The following is a 25,524-nucleotide window of genomic DNA, read 5'->3' as shown; positions in this document are numbered from 1 at the left end:
GAAATAGGGGTTGGTCCCTCTTTGCCACCATGCCACAATCGGTAAGCGACGGTAAAATGCCCTTGGATTTGTGCGGTCACAAAAGTTGCTATCAAGTTTATAATGGCACGGTCATTTAATAGCTGACATGAGTATCTGGATCATGACATCATAAGCTCAGAAGCCAGCTTCACATAGCTTTCATAATCTTACTATTCGTGCTCTATCGCTCTGTACACCTCTTTATCGTTTCTGTTATCTAGAGCAGCTAAGTTCCTGCACAACGCGTCACTGCCTTAACCAGGTTCCAAAGCTGAGCAATGCAACCTTCCCCCATGGCACCTGGGCACTATCGACCATTCCTCAAGCCGCGAACTTATCGAGCTGTATCGACGAAAGCTCGTTCTGTGGCTTCGACCAAACAGCTAACAGCTTCACCAGCGACATAGGGTTTCCGACGATAGTCTGCCAGTGCAAAGAAGGACTCGCACAACATTCTGTCCGACCGATAGCTTTGCGAGTCTTGGCTCCTGCGAAGGATATACTTGGCATTCAAAGGTTCTGGGTTGATTTGGAGTTGAATAACACGCGCAATGAAGACATATCTACTTCTGAACTACTAACCTGCCCTGGGGCTTAGTCTCTCCACTTATGGGCGCACCACACTTCGCAAACACCAAAGACATTCTTTGTATCGCCCAATCGCTCTACGTCTAGGCATATCCCAACTTTGGAAACATCGCCCTCGCCTTTTTCGTCCATACTGCGCCACACCCCCACCAACCCCACTCCATGGACATCAAGGGCTTAGGACCTGACACTAGCTATTATAGTGGCTGAGCAAGCCTAATTCTATTTCCAGATCTAAGATGATTCACATCATTTGTCGTGGGATGATGCTTGTGCGGCTTTGATGCCGGGGTCCGGGTTTCGAGGGCCCTGTGATGGTCAGGCATGCGAGGTTTCAAGACATCCGCGCTCCGAGCCTGATTAGTGATCTGGCTCAGGGAGGCGGATGGGTATTCGAGGGTGGAATGTAGTGGATGAGAGAATGGGATACGTTTGTGCGCATGCTGGGTAGACATGAGTGTTGATAGTGTTGTGATAGATAAACGAGATGGTTAACAGGAGCAAGTTTTATGTAATGTGAAATGAACGAATTGTAGGATCATCAAGCTGTCAATCAACCAACAACGCCCACTATTTCGACAACTGGCAAATTACCTATCAGCCGATTTCAATACACATTAGTAACAACAGATGCTACAGTCACGCAATTAAATCGGAAAAGGCATGGTATCAGAAATCGTGTTTCATTTCTAAGGCTTCTAAACCGAGGGTGATTTTGGCTACCGGCAGGCATCCTTGTGACCCTGTCGATACTCAGGCCCCTTAGTGTTCGTTCGAAAATTTCGAAAAGTCCCAACACAGAACGCCAATAGATGCGAAGAAAAGCTTTGGTTATGTACAGCGGAAAGTTCGGTCCCAGACCACATTCCCAGTCGAAAAAGGTGGAAGAAACGAATGTGTGAATGCAGTTATGTTTCAACATGTGTCGTGAGCGATGCGTATCATGAGGCATTGTGCGTTTAGTTGACAACGCGGCGGCTGGACCAACTAGGACGAGCGATGCGTCCGTTGTAACCACGCTTTGTGATGCTGCCGTTGACACAGGTTGTGCCGGCTGCGACGGCTTGCCAGACGACCTCGCCGTTGTTGCAGAGACCAAATTGATCGGCGCCGTTGCAGACCACAGAGCCGTTCTCGGTGCAAGTGCCCGCGCCACCAGCTGAAGGAGTTGAAGGCATAGAAGGAGCGGCAGGAGAGCCGGTTCCAGCAGGAACGGTGGGTCCGACCGGAGAGGGAGCAGTGGGTGAGGCGGTAACAGTAACGAGTGTGGTGGACGTCGATGGCACTGTGGGTGCGGCTGGGGGAGCGATGGATGCACCGCTGGAAGCTCCGGGAGCGAAGACACCACCGCCATTAGGTGGAAGAGCAGATGAGTCGCCTCCAGTAACAGATGTGGGAACGGCAGATGGCGATCCCGCGGCGGGGGCGGTAGGGGCAGGATGGTACTGACCATCGTTCGCAGAAGTAGGAGCAGCAGATGGCTCTCCACCAGCAGGAGATGAGGGAGCAGCTGAAGACTCGCCACCAGCAGGGGAAGATGGCTCAGCAGGAGTGGAACCAGTAGCTCCACAGCTACCAGTAGGGTCTTCCAAGTCGTTGGTAGCACCCTTCTCGACGTTTGAACCCGGGTTGGGAAACTTGGTAGCAAAGTTTTGAGGAGAGGTGCAACCCTCATTGATGTTCGCGACAAACATATCAGGAAGCTCGTTGAAAGCAGAGTCATCGCTAGCGCCACCAGTAACTTCGATAGGCGCACAGTTCATGTAAAGTTCTGGGGCTCCCGACATCTTCGAGAACCAAGTCCATGCAAAGGTAGCCTTGCCGTTGGGGATGCTGGCAGGAAGCTCGTAGCTGTACTCGCTAACTTGGCCATCGACACCAGGGCATCCACCTTCAATTGACTTGATAACCTTGAACTTGGAGTTCTCGGTAGGTTCGGTGTCCATGGTAACGCTGAGTTGGCAGGAACCGCCGCCATGGACAGCTGTGCCCTTGAACTTGATTGTTTGCTGCTCTCCTACGGCCATCTTGTTCATCTCGGAGACTGTGAAGCCAAGGTTGCTCTTGCAGGGGAATTGGGATTTGTTGATAGGGCCATTGTCGATCTTGTCAACGCTGTACGGAACAGGTTGCTCCATGATGATATGGGCGTTGGTGATGGCGAAGAAAGCGGCCGCAGCCATAACGGTGGATCGGACGGACATGATGCTGATGGTTGGAATGGGGAAATTGTACAACGGCAATTGCGATAGATGTTTGTAGAGAATGTAGGTGATCTAGACCTGCTAGTCGTGTAAATGATACTGCAATGCAAAGAACGTAGAAGCTACTAAGAGAGCGTGAGTTGTGATGGGAAAATCATGCTGCGAAGAAGCGGTCGTGTCTTATACTTGTGCCACCACCAACGTGGTGTGGATACTATAGCCATCGCGTGCCGCCACCAAAACCTCCACAATGCGTATGCTCGAATGATCCTCTAATCAAACGACCATACTGGAGGGTGACAGTGTAGACGTAAGACAAGGTACATGGAAGACGTTGGTGGTCCACAGCGGCCAGCGTCTACGGGATGAAACGGGCGGTCCGGGTATGCTGAGGCTCCCAGCCAAGGGAATGCGAAAATGGTGCAAAACCGACGCATGTACGTTATGCGTCGACGCCTAAGTGGGAAGGCCATGAAGACGTGGATTCGAGGATCACCATGTGTCGGTGCAGGGCCTAAAGGGGGAGGTTTCGTTTCGATGTTGCATCTGAGCAGCCATTGGTTAAGGCGTGGTCGCTTAGCGGGCCGGTAGAAGATCCGTACCCCTGTGTTTTATGGAGCGTCGCATCTCAGACTTCACGATCCCTGTCCAACGTGGCCGATTGGTGAGCCGCTTTCTCTTTCGCGGACGCCGATGGCTGCTCGTTTCTGGGTTTCGCTCCACTGCGCCTGGTGTCGACGCTTGTTTTCACTAGCATCCGCTTAAAGACTGACACATCTTCTCTCGAATCGCGCAAGGGACTGGCTGAGCTACGGCGCCAGGGTGTCGATTACCATTAGCTGTGGGCATTGCGTCGATGAACGATGACGCGGACGTTTGCTGCCCTGGAGGGATGATCAAATTGTTTGGAGGCCCATCTTCACTGACCCATCATATCCTAAACACCAGGATAGGCAATTACTTCCTGGGTGTGTCGCACTTGTTGACTGAGGTGATGTTAATTAGAGCTGTCCAGACTCAACGAATCGCCGTACCCTTTTTCTCGTAGGGGGGCCCACATCGTGCATGACGAAGAGCTACTGCGCCACAGACTGGACCGAGACGAGACGGAGGCTGCCTCTTAAAAGTACATGCGGCCTTTCTCAAGTTTGCGCTTCGGTGTGCCCGCAGCGAATGCGATATGCCCGATGTCCTCACTGGCGCGTACGTCGCCCACGTGCACATCAACGTCCTTCAGCAATCTTGCTCTTTCCATAGCATCCAAGGTGTTGCCTCCCGCAGGTAGATCGAGGTATGGATTTTCGTAGGTCATGCTTGTGACAAATCCAAACATCTCCGGACCAAGTGTCTTCCGCTTGAGAATCAACGACCCAACGCCGACCAGAAATATCGCAACTGCAGCTACGAGCAACAGACTCAGCCAAGCGAAATTGCAAAGGTAGATGTCATGTGTCCTACTAATTGTCGCGTTTGTCGTCGCTCCGATGAAGAATATTCCTGAGTCATACGTCGCCAGATTAAAGGGTCTGAACCAGTTTGCGAAGGTAGTGTTTTGGGTAGTTTCGTTTTGAAGTAGGTAGACATCGACATCGTTTACTGGCTTGGTATCAAGACCGAAAGCCGACGAGTTGCTTTGTGGAAGGTTTCCAAGATATGCGTTTGGTGCAATCGTAAGTTGGTAGTAGGTGTTCAGAACAAGAGATAGCCGTTTCGCAAAAACCTCCGGGCTTAGTTCTGTCAGGTTTACCCAACCTGGATTAATGCCCAGATTCGAAGTCGGTGAGGTTAATTGAAAGGACGTTGTGTTGTAGATGAACTGCTCGGTCGGATTGGATCCTCTAGACCAACCGAAAGCTTTAGGGAAAGCAGCCAGAGCCAGTTGCGAGATCAGGATGTGGTCGAAGGGAGTGACATGAGTATTCCGCAAGTCTGACTGAGACGGACGGACTTTGACAGCAGCACAAGTGTCTCTGTTGCACTCCACCACCGTTTCAGTATGACTCTGACCAAGAGAACAGTTAGTGATACTCAGACTTGTGTTTCCAAGTGGTCCGACTCCCAAGCTGGAGGCGTACGTGAGCTTTCGCATGGGAAATTCCTGGTTCGTCATCGATGTGTTTTTGTAACCAGCAAACGCATCAAAACGGCCGTCTCCATCAGTACCTCCATTGGTGAGCGGAAGGTCTGTCTGTAGAAAGAATGTCGAGCGCTTTCCTCCGGCTACTCTATCGTTGCCCCAAGGACTGTTCTCATCTGACGTGTTCTGCCATATCTGGCCCGGCACGAGCTTCTCGAGTTCAGTAAAGTCGGTTCTGTTTTCCACGGTACGCGATACCCATGGCTCACACTGTACGGTAAGCTGAGAAGTCTCCAAGCTAAAGCTCCCGTCCCGATCCACGGGGCGGCCGATGACAGGTATGCCGATCAAAGAGACGTAATCTTCAGGGCGTCGTTGGGTTAAATTAAGAATGGTCCATCTGTCTTTGCTGCCCCCGCCGAATTCAAGGTACGGTATTTTGACATTGCCCCAGATGTCCTGTGGCCCGTTTTTGACTTGTTCGGAACCCAATAATGCGGCAGCATACAATGCTTCGACTTGAGTCAGACTTCCATCGGTTTCAACGTAGGTACCGCTACTAATTGCCCACGCGGCGCTACCGGGGCCAGTAGAAAGGTAACGAAGAGGAGAGAAAGTTGCTATCGTATAGGTGGACTTGCTCATCAAACGTAGTGATGCCTGACCGCCTAGAGGGGACATTGTCCAAAGAAATAGCAGATTCGCACCAACAACGGTAATTCGTCGCATCAGTAGCTGGCTTTCGATCGTTCCCCATACAGACTGGCTTGCCATGAGTAGCTCGAGATTCTGACGAGTCAGTCAGTGATCATGACTGGCGCAAAATCGTACGTATGCTTCACTCGACTTACGCTAAGTTTGGTGCCTTTCTCCGCTAGGTATCTTGCAATCATTTTCATACTACGACCACTTATCGCCGCGAACATGATGGGAAATATAGTCGGGCCCTTAGTACATCAGCAGGTTGCAAAGATCTGGAAGCGGAGATCGCGGACAAGCTGGATAGCTGCAGTAACCTTATTTGCAAAAACATTGCCAGCAACAGGTTTACCATTCAGGGTTACGACTGCTATGCCGAGCACTATAGTATGTCAGCACGGGTATGGGGAGGCTCCTGTCGCAAACTGACAAACGAAGTATATGGGAAGCAAGACAAGGATGACATCCGCAACAAAATACAAGTATGAGATCCAGGTGCGCTGCTTCAATGCTCGTGCTTCGTCTGGCCAACTCGGCGTCCGCTTTACAGTCGCTTCGACCGATGTTAATTTCGACTCAGGTTGGGCTTGATTCGGATGATCTGAATATACGACTGTTGAGTCCATATTGTGTCGGTGGAACGAGCTCCAGCGCGAGACGTCGCTGACGTTCATGCTGTTGTTGTTGATTACGCGGTACGAGCGACCACAGTAACGTCAGGATGAGGCTGATAGTTCGCGCACAGCGAACGACGCTTCTTTTGCTTCCGCATCCTCATCCTATGCGGCGTAGTACCAGAGCAAGTCCTTAGCATAGCGCTAAATAAACTTTCCACTCGACATTTTAGGAGCGCGCTTCCTGAAGTCTCAGGTTGCATTTGGGGCGTTCCTGACGAATCGGTTTGTGTGGGGTGAAACGCGAAGCGCTTGGGCGGGTCTTGCTAAACCATTCTTCGCGACATGTGGAGAAATCGCGATTCTATCACATTGCATGTTGGCATTCGTGCGTCACTGCTTGCGGGAATGATGAGAGGCTCGGGCCGGGATGAGGCGGGTTTAGAATTGGTGGTTTGGTGGAGGAAGCTGGAGGGCAGTGCCATTGTGAAGTCGCTACAGCGCGGGAGCGTAGGGCTGAAGCGGCAGGCGCGACTACATCGCGTCCGGAGGCTCGCATCTCTACTCGTCCCTCACTATGAAATGCTATCATCATGCTATGAGGCACAGTATTAGACTGCAAGCACATTGAATGTATACAATGATGAGAAATCTATTTTGTAATGAGGCTGCACTACGAAGATGCGAGCTAGCTGCTGGGGTTATCACGGAAATCAAACTCAATACCAAGCCTTTTGGCGCCCGCTACGATGCAGAATGATGCCGCCTTCATGATGGACAAATATTACGCCAAACTGATAAATCCCACCTCCACTATGATCCCCGAAACCCGACTAGGTATCGAGGCTCAACCTCGGCTTGCAAGCATGCGATCCACGAATTGAACGTAGAAGTTGCGCCATTCTTTTTCTTTCTTCGGTCCCTCAAACGAGCCGGCGAGGGTGCGCAGGTATTGGTCCGCGCCGTCGTCGCCCACTCCCATGCCACCGAGATCGCTCTTGAGTCGCTCCACATACGGTTCGCCAACCTTCTTAATGATCTCGTGCTGCAGATTGGCGGCCTCAAAAAGGACTTGCTTTGCCTGCGCGTCTTTCGAGTTGAAGCCCGGCGAAGCCGGAATTGACCATGCCAACGGAGAAAACTTATCTACCACGTAGTTGTCGAAACCCGGCAATGGTGCTTGAGCAGTGTCGGGAGATGTGGGTGTTGCGTTCGCGCCAGGCCCGACTTTGTCGGGTCCGCCCCACACCGTGATCATGCGGATAAGCACAAAGATTGCAAGGCGCGCGGTAGGGTAGTCGTGTGTGTCGCGAGCGAACGTTTCGATCGAAGAAATTATGGGCTCGAATGTCGCTTGATTCACTGCGGAACATTAGCAGTGTCAAGTCTATATATGATGTTGTCGACTTACCATTGCTGACGAACACAGACCCAAGACCTTGGTTGAGAACAACGACGATGAAGTTCAGATACTCTCGACGGAGCTCAGCTAGTTGAATCTCGTCATCTGTACCCGAAGGAACTACAGCTAGTGCGGTAAATATGCGTTGCAAGACTGGACTCATGACGGTATCTAGAATGCCAGCGATCTCTGACTTGAAGGTGAAGACGACCTGACCAAGCACTTTGAGGAAGGTACTGATCTCGTCCATGGAAGAACTCAAAGAAAGGAGTCCTTCGATCCAGGATGGCAGCTGTTGTAGCAGACGCGAGCCTAATACGGCAATCATGCGCGAGAAAGCGAATCTTGCAGCGTGTCGAATGGAGCCAGATGAGTTCAGTGATTCAACGGCGACGAGGATAGCCTCAGATGCTTTGACGAACTCATCCGCCACCTCACTCTGGGGCGCGACGCTGTTGTTGTTTGACGGTACCCAGTCTGAGTAGCCTCGAGCTAGCGTACCTATGGCCATGATGATATGGTGAATTTGGAGTATAGCCCGCTCATCACCATTCCTCGCCTGGGGAAGAGTCTGTTGCATGTCTGAGAACAGAGGGCTCATGATGGTCTGCGCGTAGAGTCTCTTGTTCTCCGCGGAGACGGTGTTGGACGAAGCGATGCAGCCCACGGCTTCGAAAAGGTACAGCTGCGAGTCGAACAGCGCATCCGCCGACTGATCCTCTTCATCGGACGACATCTCATCTTCTGAAGTATCTGGTAGCTCAGCTTTGATGGCAAGCAAGTCTCCAACCGCTTGAATGATGTCGTAGGAGACGTTGCCCAGTTGGGCCCGCAGATGCTTGACTAAGCGTTGGAAGAGATACCAGGATCGCGAGCGGACCTTGACATGGTTGCTATGGGTAAGGTTGACAAAATTCTCAAGTACCTTGGGGATGAGGCCAGGATTCTGCTCGAAGAACTGATAGTAGCGTACGCATATCTCCATATACTGCAGCTGAACAGCAGGGTGCGGGTAGTTTGCTAGACCAGATTCGACCATGCTGTTCATCATATTCACGAGTTGCTGAGCTGCAGCCGATGAGGGCTCGCGTTTCGCATACAGTCCCTGGTTTCTGACTGCAAGTTCTCCAAATAGATACATCTCATACAGAGCCAATTCGAGGTCGCGCCAGTTCAGGGATTGATCGCCTTGAGATAGGCGTCCAAAGGTTCCGTTGACTAAGCGACTGAGTGTCTCGATGTAGTAAGGCTCGTCGATGGCGGTTACTGTTTGTTGCAGGACGTGGAGGCGTCTGCGGAGATCGAGGAACTCTGCTTCGTCTGTCTGTTCGCCTTCCTCACCCCATGAGGCTGTCTCGTCGTACTTCATTTTTGCAATGATCGCATCTAGAACGGGTGGTAATACTGCGGCGTATTGTGGAGGTATCGATCCAGACTTCTTTTGCAATTTGCGGAGGAACGTAAGGAGATCTGTAAGAGATGGGATGACAGTCGAGCAGACCTCGTCGTATTGGTCAGCGAAGAAACGTAAAAGGTAAGGCGTGAAGATGCGAATGAGATCGTCTGCGCGTTGCCGAACATGCTCCTCGACAGCCTCGTTCTCTAGTATCTTTACGATATCGAATACGATGTTGTTCACGAGCTTAGCGACAGTCTCGGCAAGGTCGTTGTCGTAGTTCGAGCTGTTGAAATCGGCCAGAGCTGGGCTGCTGATCAGCTGGCCGACGACTTCGGAAAGATTTAGGAAAGTGATTAATTCAATCTTATCCGATGGGCTCATCTTCTTCCCGACGATCTCTGAGAATGTATCGATTGCCGCATCGCGCACCTTTCCAGCAGCGCTCTCGGGATCAGCGATTCCTTGTTGGCCCGCCATTTCCAGGAAAGTTGTGATCATGGCTTGGTTGACAATCAAGTTGATGTCGGTCCAACTAACCCAGCGCCCGATAGTCTCCAGGCACATCTTCACAAGATTCAGGTCTGTCTCCCTCCACTTCGCGAGTATTTCTTGCCAAGATAACGAGATCTTCTGCGCGTCCCGTTGCCGGATGAGGTCTTTCAGCTCTGTGTTGCGCTTCTTCTCGTCCTCTGGGCGGGCGACCAACTGGTCAGCGATTTCGTCGTGCACTTGACCGAGCATGCGAAGGTATAGCAACGTCGTGGCTGTATTGACGTTTCCGATGGTAGACTGGTCGCCAGCCAAGGCACGGAAATCGTCGAAGAAGGACTGCCATGAGGAAGGGTATAGAGCTACGAAGAGATAAGTGACAGTCTGCATCAGCTTGTTCTGGATATGGCTTGTGTCTGCAGCTCCACTGCCCGGGACGTAGGATCGGTGGATATGGCCCATGAGGGTATCCTTGATGTACGCAAGACTCTGCTCATCGAGGCGATGTTCTTGGATCGCGTTGTTCACAAGGTCGAGCGACGTATGGCGGACAAAGTCGGTGGGACGAGGGTCGCGCGCGAAGAGTGTGAGGGCAGCTTGCCATGCGGAGCCTTCGGCACGGAGCTGGTTCAGGTATTCGATAGCCTGACCGCGCAGCTCCTGGCTCGACGTCGGATTTGCGGCGATCTGGATGGCATTTTCGACCTTTGACATGGAGTGTGAGTATATGCTTCATGGATCGGGCAAACAATGGCACGTACCTGGGCCTCCATTTCCTCGTGTTGTCAAAGCTGAGCAAGCAGGGTTGAGTCACAGGTTGAGTCGGTGTGGTCTGCCCTATAGATTGTACATCGGACGTGGTGGGGTAGGAACTATGAGCGGATTGGTATGCTACCGGACCATGGAGCAAACTGTGGAAGACTGCATCACGAAAGCGTTACAGCGGTGTAGGCAGAGGCGGGGCACGAGGGGCTGACGTACGGCGTGTGCAAGGGTTCGTGCGTGAAAGAAACAATGACCAGAGCTCAGGGTCTATGTGCCAGGCGATTAGGGTACCGACTGGAAAAAGCAAAAGTTGTTCTCCGTCTTCGTCGAGGCGTCGAGGCCGAAAACAGCTGTGCAATGACTGAAGTGGCAGCGCCAAGCCCGGGCCTGGTGGGATGTTCTCGCGCCCAATTTGACCGTGTGACACGTGCGCACGAGATTTTGGTTTCGACACCGCCACGCGCATTGCTGGAGATTTAATCGTCATTTACGCTGCTTTCAGACAACGACCAGGTGCCCGTCGAGTATGAGAGCCCCCAGAAGGAGGGCCAGCAACGCAGTCGTCCCTCTATCATGCTTATACATTTGAAGCCCGCACTCTATAGCGAATTCACGGCGGCAAGAGCTGAGATACAATTCGGTGTTCACGTGCAAAAAGTTGATCAACCCAATAAATCACGAATGAGTAGTCAAGTCTTTCCAGATGTGTACGGATTCTATTAGGTTCTATAGTTTCTCTCTGATACACGAGCCGCTTCTGTAGTAGTGAGCAGACTGCTATTACAATCGGTGTCACGTCTACTTACTATGCGCCTAGATGCTTCGCCGCCCACTCGACGTGATCGTCAGCAAATGTGGCCATGAAGTAGTAGCTGTGATCGTAATCGGGCTGCATGCGCAGTTGAATGCCCTTGTCATTGCCAGCTTCCTTGGCTGCCTTGACGAAGTTCTCCGGTAGAAGCTGGCCTTGCTTATAGAAGTTGTCTCCAGTGCCCTAGCTCAGTTAGTAAAACGACACAAGACTGTCGCATATGATACGCACCACATCGATGAGCATCTCAAGAGGACCCTTCCATTGCTTGACCAGCTCTGACGCATCATGCTCCTTCCACTTTTGTTGCTGGTCCTCGCCAAAGTATCCCTTGAAAGCTTTTTGGCCCCATGGGCAGTTGATGGGGTTGGCGATGGGTGCGAATGCAGAGACAGACTTGTACATGCCGGGGTTCTTGAGGAACTATCGATGGTGGTCAGTCTAGTCCTCCTGGTATGCAAGCAGCTGACCAACCAGTGTCAATGCGCCGTGTCCACCCATGCTGTGCCCTGTGATGCTGACTTTGCTGGAATCTAGCTCTTTGAAAGACGAGAACAGCGCTTCGGGGAGCTCTTTGGTGATGTATGAGTACATGTTGTAGCCCTTTGACCATGGCTCCTTGGTGGCATCGACGTAGAAACCTGCGCCTGACCCGAAGTCGTATGACTCGTCTTCACCTTCGATCTGTAAGCCCCCTAGTGAGTGGGTTAGTCAAATGCTCCGCGTATAGTCTCACGGTAGGCACGCACTCGGTGAAGTATCAGGGTACACGACAGCGATGCCATGTTTGGCTGCGCCGTGCTGGAAAAAACCCTTTTCTGAGCAGTTATTGCCGGTGCATGTGAGGCCGGAAAGGTAGAAGAGAACTGGGACCTTGGCGCCGGACTTGAGTGCTTGTGGAGGCAGGAACACGTTCAGCTCCATGTCGGTGTTTGTGCTTGAGGACTTGTGCTTCAACTTGAGAAGCTTGCCGCCGAAGGATGCGATGGTGCCTGTGGTTTCGAAAGACATCTTGGACAATGTGGTATAGCGAGAAAAACGAACAGTAGGAGGTTGGAATGCAAACGCAGGTCGAGGGGCCCTTGGAAGTTTTGTGAGCAGGCGCATTGAGTGACGTTGTGCCTGAAATTAGTGCGGGGGACGAATAGCTATGTCGAGCTACCCCACCTCCCTCTAGACTTTTGGCTTGTTACAGAAATCTTATCCGCGGATCCGCACAGGCAACGGACAAGGCTTGGAATTAACGGAGATCGGGTGAGACTCGGGATATAATTGCGCAACCACTCAGAGACTCCTTTCGCCGAAATACCCCATATTTAGCCAAACAAAACTCCATAGCAAATGCAATCAGCCACACCACGCTTCATGTCAGAAGCTCTTCGCAAGTCCAGTCCTCGTAGAAACCATCGGGGAGGTACCGCCGTACAACAAGGGGAATCTTCTTCTCTTGGAGCTCTTTCGCAGCAATTTGCAGAGGGTCCGTCATTCCCTCTACGTCGATCAGCACGGGAGCGTTACCACTGCAATCTCATTAGTCCTTGTACATGCAACCTCCCTCTGAAGGTAGTCTACCTGATCTGAAGTGCTCTTGTGCCCAAGACGCGTGCCTTCTCGTACTTTGTCATGTATGGGGTGGTTGTGCGCTTGTCGTTCGGAACCTTCTTGTCCTTTTCGCTTGTGACTGTGTTCTTGGAGGCTTCCTTGGCAGCAGCTGCCGCGTTGGCATCGCCAGATACTACTACGTTGTCGTCGTTGGGTTCGGCATTGTCTGGGTCTTCACCGCCGCCAGGCTGGTCGTCTTCGTCGTCCATCAGATCAGGCTCGGCCTCTTCGTCGAACTCGATGAGGGGCTCGTCACTACTGAAGTTAGAATCGGCGGGACTGTCTCCTACCGTTCCCCTAGCTGATGCGCCCGGTGGAGGAAACCCAGAGATGGAGCTGAACGTACATGTCACCGGCGCCGCCGTCGTAGTCGTCACCGCCATAGTCGGACATGTTTGCAGCAAGTTTCTACGCGCGTGCGTGTCTGAGGAAGGGATGCCGAGAGATGGAGAGGTACGCGTGGAGTATGGGGTGTATGCCTGGTGCGATGCGACTGGCAAAGAAAGTTCGCGATCAGAAATCGCAGGGGTCGGCGTCTGCACTAGCGTGGGAAATCTTGGCGGTCGCAAAATACAGTGGAGCTCGACTTTCGTCCATGGTTCTGCGCATCCACGAGCCGCCTTGCAACCACGCGCACGTTGTATGCAATACTATGGCGCCGAAGCGGAGAAACACCGAAGACGCTGGTGTGGCGCCACAGAAGAGGTCTCGCAACAGTACCGTAACCCCGAGCACCGTGACGTCGATCCTGAAGGCTAACATTCTCGGAGGTGTTGCGGAGGACACACCCGACCAGGACTATGCGACAGACGACTCTGCTGATTACAAGGTCAATTTCACCGACAACGGCACTTTGAGGGCAGAGAGCGAGGCCCGTCGCCAATGGAACTACGTCTGCCCAACCTGCTCGCAACGCTTCAACCGACCATGTCGCCTCGAGACACACATGCGAAGCCACAACAAGGAGCGACCATTTATCTGTACCGAGCCCGGCTGCAACAAGACGTTCCCTCGTAAAGACCACTTACAGCGTCACCTCAAGAACGCCCATCGCGACCCTGCGACCGAGCGGACATTCACATGCGATTGGACCGGGTGTGGCAAGAGTTTCACCTCCAACGGCAGGCTCCAGAGGCACAGAGACGTCCACGAATCCAAATTCTACTGTACCGACTTCCCCCCGTGCAACGAGGCTTTTAGGAAGGCGAAGGCGTTGGAGGCACACGTCAAGATCCAGCACATGGACGTCAAGCCCTTCACTTGTTCTCACGTGGATCAAGAGAGCGGCGAGAAATGCGCGAGTGGCTTTCAGACTGAGGGCGCATTACAACGGCATATGGGCAAGACACATGCAGACATACAAGGGCAGGGCCACTTCTGCATGCTGTGTGCGACGGCTGGAGTAGACGCGGACACAATGCAGAGCGAGTCTGTTGACACATTCACCATCCCGCCACACTTACCGTCTTTCGCGACAAAAGACGAGCTGAACGTGCACACAGCCGAGTGTCACCCACCTGTATGTACACAGTGCGGTCAGAAGTTCAAGACTGCATCCAATCTCAAGACACACTTCGACACCGTCCATGGGCACCCACAAGAACAAACGCAGTTCGCTTGTCCCAGACTAGGCTGTGAGAGTGTCTTCAATCGGAAACACAACCTCACTGTTCACATTCAGACGGTCCACGACAAGCAGTTCAGGTACTCATGTACCCCCGATGCTCTGCAGAATTCAAAACACCCAGATCTCCAAGCCTGGAACGGAGAGAATGCCTGTGGCGCCTCCTTCAAGGCCAAGTCGTCTCTCGATCAGCATGTTCGGAAAAATCATCTTGGTCTCGGCAACCGCAAGCAGCTCCGGAAGGCCGCAAAGTCAAAGAAGAAGCCGGAGCCTTCGATGCTTACCATGCTTACCGGTGTTGGCTATGAGCAAGGCCGCGAGGTGCCCTGTTTGGTGAAGACGTGCGAGTACCGCTTCTACATGGACCGTGATTTACGCCGTCATCTGCTCGCAGAGCATTATATTCCCGAGGACGAGATCGAAGACATGATACAGGAGCGCGATGCTGTCAGTGGAGGGCAGTTCTGGATTGGTGGGTTCGACGACTCAATGAGCATGTTCGACTCTGCTACGCCCAGCATCCCAGAGACGCCTGCTCCATACCTCATGGAGAGCAACATGCCGATGCTACCATATTCTGACTTGAAGAGCATGGATGGGCAAAATGCTTTATTCGATCAGCAATTCGACCAGCTCTCACTCATAAAGGATGACGCTGAGATGGACATGGCGATGGGGTTGGGTCACCTGCCACCAGCCACGGACGCCCAAGAGAGTTTACAATGGGACATGCTAGCCCCCGTTGAGCAGTACAACAGCGATCTCTCTCGTGGCTGAGACAGCGATGCCTGTCAGAGCTGCCGAATGCAATCGTCTGTGGAAGTTGGTGGAGGTTTTCCCATGCCCGATGTGATGGCCGTCAATGATGTTTTCACGAGTTTCACGAGTTAGCAAGATACCCAAATAGTAATTAAATCATGTCAAATACGGGAGCGTCCGATACTCCTGCCATGAACCCCAGATCGCAAACTTCCCCATTCGGCCTGTCAATCATGCCAAGCCGTCGATTCTAGCGAACGGCGTTCGGTCGCTACTCGATCGCCGTAGGGGCGGGGAAAAGCTCCGTAGGATCCAGGCGATCGGGCTGCTAGTCCTAGTCTGCCACACCTTTTCTTCACGCCCAAAGCTATGGTTCACTAGTCGACGAGATTGTATTAGCAGAGACCTTATTCTAGTGTGGGCGCCTGGGTCAGACCAGATCTATGGGAGTATCGTTACATTTATATTTTGGCTTTCCAGAGACGGTGGGTTCAGTGGCTGCAGACTTCATTGTAAACTATCTCATTACAATATAACGTATAACTAGTTATCCAATCAAACAAGATTGGTCTGTTACATATAAGCGGAGCATTTCCCGTTTTAACAACATCTAAAAACCGTGTGAAGAAAATGCGTCTTTGCAAAGGTACAAAAAGGGTATAAAGTCGCGAAGATGGAAACCCGCCGATGCCGCAAAGGATGGAGAATGACTGTGCGTCTGAGCATTTGTGTTCAAGTAAACGCCTCGCTACGCTGTAAGATGCTGACGAAAATGGTGGTGCTGCCCAAATCGATGTCAATGGGACGAACAGATATCGCACAGACGGGAGGTGCGATGTTTCAGAAATCAAGAGCAGCCAAGGCCGTCGCATCATGCCGCAGCCTTGATGTACTGAGCTAGCAAACTTGCTTCAGGTATGGAAATCGTGTGATCTGCTTTGCGAGGTGGCCAGTCTTCGTGTTCGAGTTCTACCGTCAGAGTCGTGTCGTGCTGCGCTTCCCAGTCACGTCGCCATATTTCAAACCTGAGATCCCACCTTTGTAGAAGCCTCTTTCTTCTTAATTCGATAACGGTTTCAAGCCTTGCCAGCTCCTTGTGATATTCCGCTTCTTTTGCAAACTTCCTTTTCTCGTGCTCAATGCCTAATTGCTGTAGCTCTGCTTCTTGTGCTTCTAGTCTTCGTGCGGTGTCCATCTCTTGCCTTGCTCGTAAGACGTTGATTGCACTCGCGTGTCGTCTGGGAAGATCCTGTTGGATCAATCTTTGGTGGTCCAGCTTCTTCAAGTCTTCCTCCGACACAGCATGCACACGCTCTTGGTTGCTTCTCGTACGTAGGCAATACGCCTCAATATACTTTAGGGCTGTCGCTACGTTCTGTGTCTCTTGAGCTTGTGCTTTCAACAGGTCGTGTTCAGCGAGAAGTTGTCGTTCTTCTAATCGCTCCAGGTCCTCATTGTGCTACATCGCTTGAGTCAGCTGACGTATATCACATCAACACGAATTATACCTACCTGTCCGATCCGTTCGTTCTTATCAATCTCAAGCTGTTCTCCCAATTGTTGCATTGAACAATATTGGTACGCTGACAAGGCTTTTCTTTGGCTGCACTCGAACAGCGAGACACGTGCAAGCTCTTCCTTCTGTTGTGTCCTGTAACTTGCGAAAGCCTCTTTAGCTAACGCCAAGCCGATGCTGATCGCCTCGTGTCGGGTGCGCCTCATTGGAGATTGTGGCAAAGCGGAGGAAATGTCTGAAACTAGAGAGTCAATTATGGGATGGGAACTGTCAGCAGTTGAGGTAACAATTTCGCAATAGTCAGAGTCACGGGAAAGAGGCTCAGGCAGCTCGGTAGCAGTCTCCATAGCGAGCCTCGGGTCGTCTTTTGCTGGGACGCGCTCCAGAATGGATTGCGGTAATGCGCTTCCACAGCAATCGGGCGCTACGTGTGCGCCTCTCTTTAATGACTCTTGTATATGTGCGCGAACGTCGGCGTCAGACGATATGTGACCGCATACCAGCTTTGCGCCTCGAGGCCTGCTGTGATATCCGTGGTGCGGCGCGGACGTGGTGCAAGTACTACTAAAAAGACTTAGTAGGAAGCTGTCATAAGTCACTGTCCATAACGTACCCTGAATCCCTTCTGAACATGGAGAAAATGACGGAGCCCCGTTTCTTCCTTGGTTGCGCTTGCTGTGACGAGGCTGAGCTGGAGATGGCGGAAGGTGTGATGGACAGTGTCGATGATTGTCTTGACTGGAAATCAGATTCGGGACGGTCAACAAAGTCTCGAGACTTCTCAACAGGTGACGTAATCTGTGAGCGTGCTGGAGGTGCCCTTCTTGTGGTTGAGCCGTCAGTGGAGAAAATGAGGTCTCTGGAAGTTCGGGAAGGCGCGGATGTGAAGCTTGTTGACTGCGTTTCTTGAGAGTGAATTGATCTGGAACTTCTCTGATCGCTATCCAGCGTCATAGTCGAGATTGCGCGAGAGATGGTTTCTGGCGGGGGTACGAAACGATAAGAATCGGGGACACCAGATTCGCGAGCAAGCAGCGCCACCTCGGCGTCGAGATGGTCCTCATTCTGATTCATAGGCAGACCCAAGGCTTCGGCCAGATATATAGCATCGTCGAATATGGGAGCCGTGCCGAGCGCAACGGTTTCGTCCCATATACGGTCAGGCATTGCGCCGGAGCGCGCATGCACTTGGCTGTTGACTGATGTCAAGAGGTCGCTACCAAGACATGCGAGCGGCGCAAGGGTAGTCTCTTCTTGCGCAGGACAGGCGGCACCGTTGGGAGGGCGGCACACAAGCTTGGGCGACTAACAGAGGGGTGCAGCAAACAGAGGGCGGGTCAGGTGTCGAGGACGCACGACGGTGTGAGAACCTTGGAAGTGTGGTTCACATACGGATGGAAGGAGTGGGCGCTAGAGCATGGAAGACGGGCGCCCACACGCCCACTCTGCAGCAGGTGGATCATCTGCTGATGCTGCATTCAGCATGTCGCCTGCAAGCCATCCCACCCACCAAACACCGATATGACATCTGTCCATGGCCCGCTAATGAGTTTGCGCGCGCCCGTCGAACGCGGCTATCCGACCGACGTTGCGCCGTCCTTTTCGTCATGTCGCACGTTACATGTTTCGCGCCGCCAATCAGGCCCGCTTAGTGACGAGCTAAGTACCGTTGATATCACTTCGGCTGTCATGGCGGTGACGTGCATAGTTCGGCGCCTGTCAGTTCTCCATCTACGACTCGTAGTGGTGTAGCCGGAATACTGTGCCGGGAGCCCACTAGGTGGTTGGAGGATAGCTTCGGCATTGCCGCTTAGTTGCCATGATTTCCGATGTTCTGATGTTCCACCTAGGTGGTAGCCGTCCGTGTCGGGGTCATCCTGGAGCATGTGAAGATGATAATTCGGTTGCGACGTTGGTGATACTGCGCAGGGGCTATCGAGAATAAGAAGCGGTCGGATACGCACAACTGTCCAATTTGGTTTCAGCCTGTAGTCGTCGATCACACCGCCGCCTTGATGACGCAGGTGGTGGTCGTTGGCGCATGCTCCACCTGAGTGTACGAATTTGACCCAGAGTACACGCATTTGTATTGCAAGCTTCGTGATGGGCACTACTCTACTGTCCTAAGCGACTACCAAATCGCATGTTGTACATATGCAGCCAAGGCACGCAAGCAAATATGGTACAGTACACAACAGACATGGACCGAGCTACCGGGAAGCCTTCCACACCCAGCAAATCGTCCTGATGTCGCAAGTGAAAAGACGGGTTGAATTCATTAATAGTAGCTTATAACGGCTCGCTCATATGACGTAATGGTGATCATAAGCCAGGCCCAAAAGTGAAACATGCGACAAAAGAAATATATATAGATACATGTGAGAAGTGCGCAGCCTCGTATGCAATGGCTGCTCGTCCAGTTCGATGCCAGACCGAGCTGGTAGAAACGCCTGAAAATGCCGTAGCCATGAAGCGCAAATCTACCCAGAGATAAGGACCCAGAGCAAGAAAACTAAGACTTGTTAGTATGTTGTCAATGTACGAGTGTGCGGGTATACGTACAAATCATCAGCACACCAAACATCTTTGCGACAAGCCACCTGTTGCCTTGCACGCGGCTCCAGTACTTCATCAGCTCACGCTGGGCACCCTCGACGTTGTCTACAACGTCTTCGGTGTTGGCGTCAATGCGCTGGATCTGTTCTCCTTGTTCGGACACCATCTGGGCGAGCTGGCTGAAGATGCCTCCTAGTTCTTGAATAGTAGACTCTATCGACTCAATTGCTCGCCCCCTCTCTTGAATGTATGCGTTCTGGGGCTGGGCCTCTTCCATGAGCAGTAGTTGTGCGTCCGATTGCGGTGCGCCTCGCGTCAGAGCTGACGACCCAGAAGGTTCGAGCGAGAGCAGGTCTTGCTGCGCTGCATTGGTATTCCGGGCGAAGCCTCCTGGTGATCGACCTCGCTGGGGTGTTTGGTAAAGTGGAGAATCTGTCCGGCCTGGCTCGAGGTTGCTGTGGGATTGCTGCGCAGCTGTTGACAGGAATTGCTCCGTGCGGGATCGCGATGCCTGCATGTTCTTTGTTCGCACCTCCAAAACGTCCTTGAAGTTGGTCCCCACGTTGGTTAGTTTGTCGGACAACAGCTTGACGACTTGGCCGTTGTGCTCTCCTTCTTGGTCCACACCGGGTTTCGCCTTGGGGTGTTGCTTCGAGTTCATCTGCTGCAGTGCCCGCACCTGGCCTGACAGTGCAGTCATGTCCTGCTTGATGACAAAGGTGAGCTCGTCAAACTCAACTGGCCGATCGTCAAACAGCGTCTTGCGCTTGGCCAGCTGTGAAAGGCGCTCGAGCTTCTGCATGGTGCTCGCAACACCCCGCGCGACGTCGGCCGCATTGCGCGCAAATTCAGAGCGCTGACGCCGGGGGTTGGCATCTGCCTGTGTCTTCTCTTGTGCTGTGAGGAGCGACTGCCGTTGCGCGCCCGTCTTGGATTGCGCTTGCCGCCGACGAGCCTGTGCAAGAATCGAGCGGAACTCGTCGGTGCGGTCCTGTATCGACACAGCCATGTTGACGATTCGTTGTGGTGGGAGGGAGGGCGAGGGCGGAAAAGGGGAGGCGCACCACCTGTGGGCAGGACAGCAGGCGCTGCGGATGCACAGGCGACGTGGAAGTTGCGCCGAGGCGGGTGGCAGATTTGTGTGCAGTCGCGGATTTGCTCAGGCCCCGTTTGCTCGAGGATCCAGGGCAGCCACGGGCGAGATGCAATTGTGAGGTGATGGCGCGCGACACGCGGTTCGTAGACGGGGCGTGCGAGAGCTGGCGGCGGCGGCGGGGTTTGGCCTGCAGGAGTGACGAGAGACGCGGGATGCAGTCGTGCGCGGCGGTGAATCGGAAGCGGCGTGTTCCTGGCGAGTCGGGCAGAGAAAAGCGGAATGTGTTGAGGGTCGGGGTGAAATGGGGAATGGGGAAACGTAGTTAGTTCCGCGTCGGCCAAACTTGGACGCCCTGCGCCACACCTCCACGGCGCGCTATACTGGCCGTAGACCCGTCAGACCGCGCGGAGCAGCTGCATCAAGGGGAGTTGATCGCTAGCTCTCCTTACTCCTCCACCGCGTCCTCTGCGCCCATCCTCGCCTGCCCAGCTGCTCCCGTCGAGTGCGCCGTTGTCGTGATCACGTCGGGCCTTTCGCACGCGCAGGCAGGTGACGTATCCCCCGGAAGCTTGGTCGAGCCCTCATCAACCCTCCCGCCCGGCTCCAGCCACGCTGTCTATCACCACTCCGGCCACCTGCACCACCACTGCCTCGCTCCCCCGGCCCCCACCGTTGTCGCAGACTCCATCTCGGCAGGCTGCCCCTCGTGTCTCCCGGTTGCATGCGCTGCAGGACATAGCTGGCGTTGGGCTCGGCCCTAGTAGAGCGAGAGCGGTGCATCCTAGCCATCTCCGGACCCTCCTACGCCATCATGTCTGGCCCCTTCCGCTTCCAGCAAGAGGAAGCCAGGTCGCCGCTGTACGTACCGCCTCTGCACGCGCATGTCGCCTGCTGTCCTGAACTGACTCGTGTTAGCGATCGGACCGCGTCGCCCTTCTCCGCCGGCCAGCCTGTGTCGTTCAAGACCAATGTCAACCGTGCCAAAACGAAGAAATGGGTACAGGCGAAGAAGAACGCCTACGACGGCGACGATTGGGGCGGCTACGACGAGTACGACGAATACGGCGTCAACCAGGAGCCCGAGCAGCCACAGCCTCTGGCGCAGCGTTACTATGCCCAGCGGACGGAGCAACCATCGCGCAGCTTCACCGACCCCTCCCAGCAGGCGCCCCTCCCACGACCCCGAAGAAATTCCTTCGAGCACGGCGAGGAACAGCGCGCCTTCTCCTCAACAATACCGCAACCCCAACATGGACACGGCCACGAGCATGAGCAGGGCTACTCTGCCATACCCCCGCCTCTCCAGACTCGCATATCGCAGGTCCCTGCCGATTTCACCTCGCCGCTCAACACACAGTTTCCCCCGCGCAAGAGTAGCATAGGCCAGGGAGACATGCCAATGTCTACTTCGCCACGATCACGCAATGGCAGTCAGGCATCTGACAAGCCGCTACCCTTCATCAGACCAGCCGACATATACAAGCGGCACCAAGAGGAGCGGGAGCGGGCGTCAATGGAATCATCGCGACCAAGCCTGGACTCTCTTTCTTCTCCGATACAGGACAACGTGGTCTCTCCTCAAGAAGGCGGGCGATCGCTGCAGCCTATGGAAACCGTCGCTGAGCGCAAGAGCGAGTATCTGCCTGATTATGATGCAGCAGCCCCGCACGACAAACAACAACCCCAGCAAAATCAATCCCTTGCGTCACCACAGGATGACAAGGGTCTGCGCTCTGTTGTTGATCAGGCATTTACTCGCGCTGACGAATCGCGTTCCGTTCCGCCAACGCCCATATCAAACGACAACGATTCAACTTCAGACCTTCTGAGGAGCAATACTGGAAGCACTTCCGGAATCAGCCCAATCATGAGCCGCGTGCCCAGTTCAGCAGCCTCAGCACTGAGAAACCGTGATCAAGCAGAAAGCACCACACCCGCCATCGCAGAAGAACCAAGTGAAGTCACGACGCCCGTTACCCAGCCAACCTCTGCGAAGATCGTCGAGCCCATACACCACGTTCCACGAAAACCGTCCCCAGGTCACAATCGCAACTTCTCCAACTCTTCTCTACCGCGCAGCGGCCTCGCTACGCCCACACGCGGTGACAGTCCTGCACGATCCCCTATCTTAGCACCGAGCAGAGACGTACCCGAACCCTCCTCCGCCCTTGTTACCATGGAAAGCAACGAAACTCCGGGCGCAATGGAAGGCGGCCTTAATGGTCCATCCCCTGCATATGCTACTCGCGAGGCTGATATTGCTACTGCTGTCAGGGATGGTCCAGACAATGGCGCACCCGGACTGGGCGCTTCAGAGCTTCAATCACAGAACAACTTCCTCGAGTCGCATAACGCGCAAAGCCCTCTCGATGATGGCTTGCCGCGCGATCGCTCAGAGTCTCCAAGCAAGGGTCGTGTGCAGGCGTTGGCTGGCAAATTTGGAGAGGTGGCATCGTCGAGACGTGGCTCTACACAGTCCAATCGCTCGAGGAACAGTGTTCAATCGTGGGAACGGAGCAACGATAATTCACGTGCGGCGTCTCCAACGAAAGCTAGCCCTTCGAAACCCAGCAGTCCTGTCAAAGAATTTCGTCCCCATCTTCCAGGCCAGTGGGAGTCTTATGCTACTACCGCTATGACACCTTCGGATCTGGGCGAGCAAGACCGTCGATTAAGTTTCGCGAACAATGGTCCGAGTGCGCTCAACAAATCCGATCTGACGGCTACAACGGATAAGAAGCCACTTGCCGGGGCATTGTCGGCAGAGACGGACACTCCGGATCCGCTCGCCGCTCTTAGAGATGCTGGAGCTGCAATGGTCAATTCTATCCGCACAACCTTGGGTGCCGATGACCAAACATCCGAGACTCAACAGCAGCAAGCACGTCGTACTGACCACGGAAATATCTATTTACCAAGGCCTCTTCAGCTAGATCGTACTGGCACTTCCGGCTCAAGCGTGCCGCCAACTCCCCCCGCGAAAGACACCCCGGAATCAGAATTTCCGCCACCCCCGCCTTTGAAGGAGAGGCCCTCACAGCCCTTCAAGAGTCAGCCTAAACGACCGAGTCTTGATCCTCAGTTAAGTACTGACCCTTCTGCTGAAGACCAGGAAAGTGACCGTCTTCGCAAGGAGATTGTCGCCAGTCTCAGCCCTTTCAAGGCTCCAGCGTCGCCGGCCAGCGAGTCTAATCAAGCCTCGCTCCACCCCGCCAGCCCAGGCACAAATCGTGCTAGCTCTATTCTGCCCAGTGAGTATGATACCTACTGGGCAGATGAAGATCGGGCTTCTCGTCGATCTTCGCAGGATACTGAGCGCTATGCTCAAGATCAGCCATCCGATGCAGCCATGTCTTTTCTCCCACAATCGGAAGAACCGACCAAGCCTGTGATACTCAATCGATTTAGCTGGGAGGCAAGCAACCCGCAACCGCAAACACCAGACCAGCAAGCGCACGGTGTAGCCGCTGTTGAGCCTACAAAAGCCTCACAGGCAACGGAGAGTCGCCTTCCCACTGTGGAACGAGCTGCAGATCAAGAACGACAAGAGTGGTCAGAAGGCCTTCCGGACTCGTACTTTGGCCCAGAGCACACTTTCACGGTTACTAAACCTGACCCTAGTAGTAGCAGTGATATGCCGCAACGATCTGCTTCTCCAACCGTCGATACTGCGCGCCCCGGAACTAGCCCTGCTCGAGAAGAAACACGCTCCCCGGGACTTCATGTTGTCAACACAGAGCTCAATCCCGAAGCCGTGGATCTCCCACCACGTTTCAGTGCGGAGCATGAGCAGACTTCGGGACTCGGAGGATCCAGCTTGAACGAGAAGCAACGGATAGAGCAGCCTGCGGAACATCCCGCAATCGTAACATCTGACGACGAGCCGAAAACACCCATTGCCGTACAGGAGGAGCCTTCGCCGAAGTCGCCAATTACGGACAAGCCTCTGGGCGCTCGAGAAATAGCAACGCTTAACACTGCTGCTGAGCGAATTGACACCTACAACAAGACACGCGAGTACTGGGCGACAGTTGATCATGGCCTTAATGACTGGCTACGCTCTGCGCTCGAAGCAAACCCCGAGCTGGCTACGCAGACGTACCCAGTACAGCGTGTGCCTACAAGCTCGGCACGTCACAGGCACACTGGCTCTCTTGCACTGTTTGGCAAGCTTGGTGGTTCGAGTAGCTACGACGTGAGCGCCGACCAAAATAACAATGCTAGCGTACCAGTCCCCGCGAGCTCAGGCTCTCCCACTAATCCTGCATCATCTGGTTCAGGATTTGGCGGACGAATTGCAAATCAGCAGATGCAATTGAAAGGCAAGGACTTGCTTCATACTGCTAATGTGTTAGGAGGGAAAGGCATGACCAGTGCCAAGGGATTGTTTGCGAAAGGCAAGAGCCGTTTCGGCCGCGAAAAGGTAGATAAATGATCTCTTCTACCCATTTTCTTTGCTTGGCATTCTCATCGTATGTCACGACTACCATTTTCCTTGGTCCATGGACTACAGCGGGTGATTGGATGTACTCGTATGGACATTGAATGTGGCGTTTCTGACCTTGCTTTGGGCGTTTTCATTCTTTCGCCATTTACGATCGTAGTCCTCGCCTGTAGCTTCATAATCATCTCAACGTAATGCCAAGTCTGACTGAGGCGGCTCAGCTTCCTTACGACGGTGTTGTTTGCTGATGTGATGCGTGATTCAGACCTCCTCGTATAACCGGGCCGACTCTGCTCCTTCTTCGCGCGAAGCTTCTCAAGAGCCCGAGCTCGTCACACGAAGATCGAGAGCATCGTCAGGAGTGCAACTGCTACGCTCCATGACGGAAAAGGAAAAGAAGGGGGAAGTCTCGAACGAAGAGAAGAAGAAGCGTCGATTTTCATTCTCGTCCCAATTTCGGCGTGCCAGTCGCTCCAGAACCAGACCGAGTAGTGTGGCGCTGCCGAAAACTACTCCATCCGTCCTTGACTCGACATCTAAGACCTCGCCTCCCCGCGAGCTCCATCACTACCTGATGGGGGAACGTCGGCCGCATTCTTTCCATGCTCCAGACTCTTGGGTCGGCACTCCACCGGCTGCTCTCAACGAGTACTTCAATACTACAGCGATGCGAAGAAGCTCTTCGCAGGCGCATTTGGGCATATTGCCGTCGCCAGCAAAGAGTGCCTTTTCAAACCAGGACAAGGACGCTGAAGACTATGTTCCGCCCGTTCCCCCCATTCCAAACGAGGTTGCCATCAAGCATTATCGACGTAGGTCTAGTCAGGACAGTGCCAGCCATCGGATGTTGCAATCTGT

The 25,524-nt window shown here is 53.5% G+C and overlaps 9 protein-coding genes across 9 annotated transcripts; 2 read left to right on the top strand and 7 right to left on the bottom strand.

The window, feature by feature from the left end:
• Positions 1-1,568: 1,568 nt before the first annotated feature.
• J4E87_007293 (uncharacterized protein) lies at positions 1,569-2,813 on the bottom strand (the record flags this gene model as incomplete). The annotated part of the gene is made up of 1 exon (XM_049378889.1): positions 1,569-2,813. The coding sequence occupies one exon, from the start codon at positions 2,811-2,813 to the stop codon at positions 1,569-1,571; it is 1,245 nt and encodes a 414-aa protein (XP_049231551.1).
• A 1,120-nt stretch (positions 2,814-3,933) lies between these two features.
• J4E87_007292 (uncharacterized protein) lies at positions 3,934-5,535 on the bottom strand (the record flags this gene model as incomplete). The annotated part of the gene is made up of 1 exon (XM_049378888.1): positions 3,934-5,535. One exon carries the CDS (start codon positions 5,533-5,535, stop codon positions 3,934-3,936), a length of 1,602 nt encoding a protein of 533 aa, XP_049231550.1.
• A 1,515-nt stretch (positions 5,536-7,050) lies between these two features.
• On the bottom strand, positions 7,051-10,207 carry LOS1 (pre-tRNA nuclear export protein; the record flags this gene model as incomplete). The annotated part of the gene is made up of 2 exons (XM_049378887.1): positions 7,051-7,565; positions 7,615-10,207. The coding sequence occupies 2 exons, from the start codon at positions 10,205-10,207 to the stop codon at positions 7,051-7,053; spliced, it is 3,108 nt and encodes a 1,035-aa protein (XP_049231549.1).
• An 856-nt stretch (positions 10,208-11,063) lies between these two features.
• Positions 11,064-12,080, bottom strand: J4E87_007290 (uncharacterized protein; the record flags this gene model as incomplete). Its single annotated transcript, XM_049378886.1, has 4 exons — positions 11,064-11,252; positions 11,301-11,492; positions 11,544-11,764; positions 11,819-12,080. 4 exons carry the CDS (start codon positions 12,078-12,080, stop codon positions 11,064-11,066), a joined length of 864 nt encoding a protein of 287 aa, XP_049231548.1.
• Positions 12,081-12,432: 352 nt separating this feature from the next.
• On the bottom strand, positions 12,433-13,064 carry J4E87_007289 (uncharacterized protein; the record flags this gene model as incomplete). The annotated part of the gene is made up of 3 exons (XM_049378885.1): positions 12,433-12,589; positions 12,642-12,926; positions 13,018-13,064. 3 exons carry the CDS (start codon positions 13,062-13,064, stop codon positions 12,433-12,435), a joined length of 489 nt encoding a protein of 162 aa, XP_049231547.1.
• Positions 13,065-13,323: 259 nt separating this feature from the next.
• J4E87_007288 (uncharacterized protein) lies at positions 13,324-15,072 on the top strand (the record flags this gene model as incomplete). The annotated part of the gene is made up of 1 exon (XM_049378884.1): positions 13,324-15,072. The coding sequence occupies one exon, from the start codon at positions 13,324-13,326 to the stop codon at positions 15,070-15,072; it is 1,749 nt and encodes a 582-aa protein (XP_049231546.1).
• An 853-nt stretch (positions 15,073-15,925) lies between these two features.
• On the bottom strand, positions 15,926-17,737 carry J4E87_007287 (uncharacterized protein; the record flags this gene model as incomplete). The annotated part of the gene is made up of 3 exons (XM_049378883.1): positions 15,926-16,513; positions 16,567-17,089; positions 17,184-17,737. 3 exons carry the CDS (start codon positions 17,735-17,737, stop codon positions 15,926-15,928), a joined length of 1,665 nt encoding a protein of 554 aa, XP_049231545.1.
• A 1,313-nt stretch (positions 17,738-19,050) lies between these two features.
• J4E87_007286 (uncharacterized protein) lies at positions 19,051-20,135 on the bottom strand (the record flags this gene model as incomplete). Its single annotated transcript, XM_049378882.1, has 2 exons — positions 19,051-19,082; positions 19,133-20,135. 2 exons carry the CDS (start codon positions 20,133-20,135, stop codon positions 19,051-19,053), a joined length of 1,035 nt encoding a protein of 344 aa, XP_049231544.1.
• An 898-nt stretch (positions 20,136-21,033) lies between these two features.
• J4E87_007285 (uncharacterized protein) lies at positions 21,034-24,657 on the top strand (the record flags this gene model as incomplete). The annotated part of the gene is made up of 1 exon (XM_049378881.1): positions 21,034-24,657. The coding sequence occupies one exon, from the start codon at positions 21,034-21,036 to the stop codon at positions 24,655-24,657; it is 3,624 nt and encodes a 1,207-aa protein (XP_049231543.1).
• Between the last annotated feature and the right edge of the window lie 867 nt (positions 24,658-25,524).

The sequence above is a fragment of the Alternaria ethzedia genome (genome assembly GCF_023757985.1).
Source record: "Alternaria ethzedia strain BMP 0044 chromosome Unknown scaffold_19, whole genome shotgun sequence".
Taxonomy (NCBI): Eukaryota; Fungi; Ascomycota; class Dothideomycetes; order Pleosporales; family Pleosporaceae; genus Alternaria; species Alternaria ethzedia.
Note: the sequence above shows the minus strand (reverse complement) of the source record. Positions and strands in the feature narration are given on the sequence as shown.